The 6,956-nt window shown below is 33.6% G+C and overlaps 1 protein-coding gene across 1 annotated transcript; it reads right to left on the reverse strand.

Annotated features, from left to right (window-relative positions):
- Nucleotides 1-1,416: 1,416 nt before the first annotated feature.
- Nucleotides 1,417-2,070, reverse strand: LOC140918730 (uncharacterized). Its single transcript, XM_073363523.1, has 2 exons — nucleotides 1,894-2,070; nucleotides 1,417-1,686 (listed from the first exon to the last, which is right to left on the reverse strand). The coding sequence occupies exons 1-2, from the start codon at nucleotides 2,068-2,070 to the stop codon at nucleotides 1,417-1,419; spliced, it is 447 nt and encodes a 148-aa protein (XP_073219624.1).
- Between the last annotated feature and the right edge of the window lie 4,886 nt (nucleotides 2,071-6,956).

Consider the following 6,956-nt stretch of genomic DNA (forward strand, 5'->3'; position numbering starts at 1 on the left):
GTTGTATTAATTGTGTTATAAATGTTAAGTGTTATGTTTTGGAATTTGGTGATAACATGTTTGCTTGCAATACCATTTCAAAACCCATGATGTTGTATTAATTGTGTTAAAAATGTTAAGTGTTATGTTTTGGAATTTGGTGATAACATGTTTGATTGCAATACCATTTCGAAATCCATGATGTCGTAGTAATTGTGTTATCAGTGTTAAGTGTTAAGAATTGGGATTATGCATGAATGTGATTGAGTTAGTTTATGAATTTTTGAAAGAATACACAGGTAAATCGATTTCCCAATCGATTGGATAGTAAACAGGGACTTGGCCAAATGGACAAAATCGATTAGCCAATCGATTTTGTAATCAGTTTTCGAAAATCATTTACGAAATCGATTGCCCAATCGATTGGGCCTAAGTCAGGGACTCATCCATATTCGACCAAATCGATTTGGAAATCGATTGGCCATTAAGTCAGGGGCTCAGCTATCCTGTCAATCGATTGCCCAATCGATTGAATCAAGCCAGAGTTCAAAATTTCACTAAAAACCTTCAGGAAATCGATTTGGAAATCGATTGGTATTAAGTCAGGGGCTCAGTACTCACTCAATCGATTTCCCAATCGATTGATTTCAGCCCATGATTCTGTTTCATCAAAATCCTTCACCCCAATCGATTGCCCAATCGATTAGCTCAGTGAAAATCCTCAGTTTTAGTTGTATGATCGATTGCTCATGAATCTATCCATGTCTTGGTTGTTATGTTATAATTAGGGGATTGAGAACTTCATTTTTCTTTCATTTTAATCGGCAAAGCATTGTATGAACTTTTCGCATATTGAAAATCCTGATAAGGTGCATGCTTAGCTGAAAAGTTATTTTTAGCATTTAAAACTTAAATGTTATGTGTTAACTGTTATTTTCGGTTGGTGACCTTTACAATTATTGTGGAAATCTGGGCTTTGCCCTCAGATGAGAGTCAGGACGATCCTACCGATTCGTACCCTACGGACGGGAATGGAGATGGGAACGCTTGACTGCAGCTACGTTAGGAGAATCTCACGGGGCGCGTGGAGATCACTCCGGGTGTTTAGTTGTGTTGTAAAATGATCAGATTAGGTGGACATAGAGGGATCATATGTCTTTCTTTTGTATTGCATTTATTTTAAAATGGAAGACTGTACCTATACTAATATTGTCAGCTTGACATGTTATTTTCGATGGGTTACATGTACCATTTGTTGTTGGGTAAATGGTTTGGATTTATAATTGGAGTAACTTTTCCGCTGCTTGTAAATTATAATGACTCAATTATTTATCCAAAGGCATTTCTTTATTTATTTCTCTGCTTTATTTTAAATTCTTTTGAAAAAAAAAAATATACCCTCGCTTTGAAAAACGGGGTGTTACATCTCCCATGAAATCAACCACCTTTTCCTCGACCATATGACCTTCCACCATCTACTGCATTTACTAACGCTGTTGGATCATCAACAATATCAACTGTAGTGGAGGATACTCCATAGTTCATATTTCTTTCTTGTGGTAGTATCATATAAAACACTTTGTTCACTTGAGGCAACAGTTCCATTAAAAGAACCTGTGAAGAAGTCGCTTGATACTCACCATTCAAGCCTATTAGAAATTGTATGACTATATCTTCCAATTTGAACAATTTTGCATTTTTCATTGCCTGAAAATTGCAAGAAATTGGACAAGAACATTGCAACATAAGTCTGTACTGCTCTACCTCCTCCCAAAGTTTCTTCAATTCTATGAAATACTCAGAGACTTTGTTATCACCCTATTTCAGATTTTCTATTTCTTGATGCAATTGAGCATCTCTGATTCTATCATCATACATTAATCTGTCTTTTAGGTCATTCCATAGGTCAATCACATTGTCTATGAACACAACACTTTCCACAATTGAAGGATGTGTGGAATTGGTAATCCACGAATGCACCAGATTGTTACACCTTTCCCAACCTGCATAATTCAGATCGCCTATATTTGGTACACGAATTGAGCCATCCACAAACTTAAATTTGTTCTTCGTCGCAAGCGATCTTCGCATCTTCAACGCCCACGTATGATAGTTTTCACCAGACAATGGTTGCAACACCGTTATACTCGTCGAATTTTAAGATGAATGCACATAGTATGGATGCAGAGATTGACCTAAATGTCTGTTCTGATTGTTCGCATTCGCAATTGTATTTCTCACCATGATTACAAAAACTGAAGAAAAATGTGTGAAGAAACTTCTTGATTTGAAAAAAAAAGAGGAAAAAAAAAGCTAGATCAAAGGTAAATTGAAGAGGAATTCATCAATCGAAAAGAATGACGAATCGTACATGCATCGCATAACACTATAGCATTTGAGAGAAAACTAGAGAAGAAAAATGATCTCATTATTTTTTTCATGAGGCTATTCATCACCACTATTATATAGATGCATGAAATAACCAACGATCTTAACTAAATGTGAAACCACATCGGCAACTAGCCAAAAGAAAGGAGAGTAATCAACTACTAAGTAACAGTATATAATAGATATGTAACTTCTGATCAGTACTCTTATCATCATCAATGCTCAATATTTACAAGGATTATCATTTCAGAGAAATTGATATTGGATTTTTGGAGATATTGATTCTCCTCTTTGTGTGAAATTGATTCTTAGAGAAATTGTCATTGATTCTTGTTTATTATTTTTCTCCGATTATCATGTTTAGAGGTTGGGTTCCATTTAGCAAAACCAACAAAAGTTGGCTCTATGTGTTAGAGTTGGGGAGATTAAAATGGCACACCAACTATTCAACAAGATACCTCAAAGAGACTAAATTGGTTTCATAATTGGAAAACCATTATTCGTGGGTATGCCTCACTTAGTGATGTTGGGGTAGCTCATAAATTGTTTGACATCGCGGTTGGCCTAACCTTTGGGCAAGTAAAGCAAGTGCTCTAAGCCTACCAATAATTTAGTTTAATATTTTTTTCCTTCCTTTCCAAAATAATTCACTCATTCACAAAACAAATTTGTCCCAAAATAATTGATCATTTCAAGTTTTAATGAATTTTTTTTCAATTGATAATCCACTAGATAATTTGATAAAAGTAGTATTCTCTCTTTCATTTGTACATTTTTCTTAATATGTGTAAAATGATCAAATGACTTAATTATTTTGGGACGAAAGGAGTAGTTTTGAATGAAATATAAGCAAGTATTTGAAAAGTGGATGTATTTAACTTTAATTTTTAATTAAATACATCAACTTTTCTGATACCATTTTTGCTTATATTTCATTCAAAAGAAAGTACATATGTAATAGTACAATTTGAAAATTAGAATTGGAAAGAATGTGAAGTTAGAAATGAAAAGAGTGTGAAGTTGGGAACTTGTCTTTTTGACATATTCAATTTATGCAAATTAGTTGAAAGAGTTGTGTAATTGAGACTTCATGCTATTTCAGCTCATGCCTTATTGAGTATCTGCGGCTAGTAATGGCAAATGATAATTTGGTTTTCTACCTACACATGTTAAATTAAAAAGCTATGAGTTATAGCAGTATGCCATAATGTATTTTTTACATTTTTTCCATTACCTATATAACTTACCGTGGTTTGATTGCACTTCTCTTTTTATCTGGAAATGGCTTTTGAAAGACCATTTCCTTTTTCTGACATGAAGACTTATTGTTTTGGTTAAATCTGTAGCAAATTTTGGAGATTGTGTTCTATTTAGAAGCTGGGTTCTTGTTTATAATTTTTCTGATTTATTCTTTTTCTCTGAATCTTGTTTAGAAAGAATAACTCTATTATAAAAGCCAGAAAACCATAAATTTTGGTATTTAATGTTACTATTTCAAAAATCTTGTGTCGGTTATGTTGTGTAAGGCTCTCTAAGTGTTCTCAGTATGCTTTTTCCTTTTATACGTCAATATGAATTCACACGAATAATATGATGTGATGCTATATCTAATTTTGGAACAAACGTTTTTAGATATGGTTGGATTTTGTTTTGCAACTTTTATGATAGTGAATCATTCTTCAACATGGTTTTATAAAAATCATTGCTTTAGAGGCAACAACCGATGAATAGAGAAGGTTTAAGGGGAGACTTTTAGAGTGATTAATCAATCGAGATGAAGTCATATGTGTTTATCAACTTCGCATGGATATTAGATCTTTTCATTTATTATGTGGTTTCATCCATACTGAAGGTAAATTGAAAGATGGACTAGTAAGTATTGAAGAACAAATGGCTATATATTTAAACACACATATCATTCTATAATCGTGTTATTAAATTCCTATATAAATGCTTATGTTTGTTAAACAATTTTATTTGAAGAGAAATGCCAACTTATCCAATGGTAGAACAATTAGGCGTAGATATGGAAGCACATCTACATGATTAAGATATTGCACATGCTGCTCCTATTAATACAATTGAGGGAAGTGATCCATGGTCTACTTGGAGGGAAAACTTAACAACAAAAACATGGAATGAATGGCTTGCTAGACACATGAGTTGATTATTTAGTATTAGTTTAGTTAGTGATTTGATTTCTAGAAGGAGTTAGACACATGATAATTGGCTACTGATTTGATTTATACTTTAGTTACTGCTAAAAGATTAGGGATTTTATCATCATTAGTGCTATTGATTTGATTTGATTTGATTAAAAATTAAATTTTGTCACTGCAGAACCAATTTTTATATATCCTGATTATGAAGGCAGGAGTTGGTTCTTGGAGGCTTAGTTGAGATTAGAGTAGTAATCCATTCAAATATTCAATTCAGTCACTTTTGTTGCTGTTAGTTGAATTTAGTGTTATCATATATGCATGATTGTATATGCATGATTGTATATGCATGATTGTATATGCATCGTGCATTGGCTACCGATTTTAATATATGCATCGTGTATATGTTAGTTAGTTACTGATTTATAATTTAATTGATTTATATCAGTGTTATATATATATATATATATATCAGTACTGGTTGTATTTCGGTTGGTTTCATGAGTTGGTAACTGTTTGGTCATGTATATCAGTGCATTGCTTTATGTTTTGTATTAAATATTGTTATTTATTGTATAATTTGGTTATACAATGGAGTTGAATCTAAGATCAACATGAAACAAAGTAACAAGAGAAAGAGAGATAGTAGAAATTGGTCTGATGCGGAGGATGAGGCTTTTCTTAATATATTGATTGAAGCTGTGAACAAAGGTCAGAGATGTGAAACGGACAATTCAAAGCACACATCTTAAGAACGGCTAATACAAAATTGGAGGAAAAATTTTCAGGATGTGAAATCAATGTAAAACCACACATTTGACAACTTATGGAATAATTTACAATATGTTAAATCAAAGTGGATTTGGTTGGGATGAAGAGAAAAAAATGATTAAGGTAGATAGTGATGAAGTGGAGAAGGAGTATGTAAAGGTTAATGTATATTAAAAAAAATCTCTACTCATTTTTTGTTCTTCTTGCTATTCATAATCATTTTAAAATCATATTTCTTAAACTTGTGTAGAGTCATCGGCATGTAAAAAGATTATAGATATGCTTTGATCTCTTTTTTTTTTTTGACAAATTTGTTCATGCTTTTAGAAAAGACTGTGCTACTGGTAATGGAACTGTTCCCTTTCACTACAAGAAATTTTGAGTTTTGCGACAGATGGATTGCGACGGGTGCCAAAAAACCGCCGCAGCTCTCTCTTTGCGACAGTTCCTACCACGGTGCTAAACAACCGCCTCTGCATTTCTATGCAAAACCAAGAGGCGCTAGTTTTTTTTCCAATCCCGCGTCCCATTTTTTGCAATTCCCGCTCTCTAAAGTTCTTCTCATATCTCTGCGACCCTTTTCTCCCAAAACCAAAAACCCCTTTCTCTCAAATTTGTTTCCTTCAAATTTCCCAAACCCCTCGATCTCCCTATGCGGAAGTTTGATCTCTCCATATCTGGAATTGAAGCAATTTCTCTTCTCTGCGGTAAGCTTCATGACATTTATCTTTTATGCGATCGAATGGTTGGTGTTGGTTGATAGTGAATCTCATTAGCTGAGCATTTTATTTGTGTTCTTGTATGCAATATGATTTTCTTCAGTACAAAGGGTTTGCGACACCTAACTTACAAGAAATTTTCTAAAAAACCGTGATTTCCAATGTCTCGGCGTTCTGATTTGCTTACCTCAAATCTCTCAAATCCCTAAAGCCTCAATCTCCCCCAAATATCCTTGCTCTCACAATTTCACTTTTATCTCTTACTAGCTTTCCATTCGATCTCCGTTTGTTGCAACCTATGGTACGATTTCCTTTCCGTTGTTAGGGTTTTGATTACACTGTTCTAAGGGTGCTGATTTTTTGCTTTGAATGCCATTTCTGTGAAACAGGAGGAGAACGGTCACATGAAGTGTTACCGAACGACGAAGTACTTTCAGTTTATTGGTGTACTCAAGTGTTTTGGTTGCTACTAGCCTATCTTGTATTGGGATCATATCTCTTTTGCTCGTAGTGGATTCTAGTGGGTTGGGTTTTTAATGTCTTATATTGTTTTGTACTCTATATAGCCTAGCCTTGTATATTTTGTGTTGATTTTTTGTGTTGTTTTTATACTAGTGCATTTTGGCCTCCTCAAAATAAGAATATGACAAATTCAGGTATATGAGAATGTGGATTTGCTTTTGAATTCATGATTACCAATGCACTCACATTGTTGCAGTTTAATGTTTTAGCCTATGTGAGAGGGGATGGTATCAGATTTAACCCCAAATGTGTTGGTGAATTATGTAGTTTAGTAAGAGGATCCATTCCCATGCATATGACATTACATCATATTATCTCACAATCGAGAAGTTTTTTGATTACCAGAGCAATTTTGTGGCCAGGATCATTCATTATATTAGTTCTTTTTTATTCATGAATTCTTAGTCATGGTTTTTTT

Source organism: Cicer arietinum, chromosome 7 (assembly GCF_000331145.2).
Source record: "Cicer arietinum cultivar CDC Frontier isolate Library 1 chromosome 7, Cicar.CDCFrontier_v2.0, whole genome shotgun sequence".
NCBI lineage: Eukaryota > Viridiplantae > Streptophyta > Magnoliopsida > Fabales > Fabaceae > Cicer > Cicer arietinum.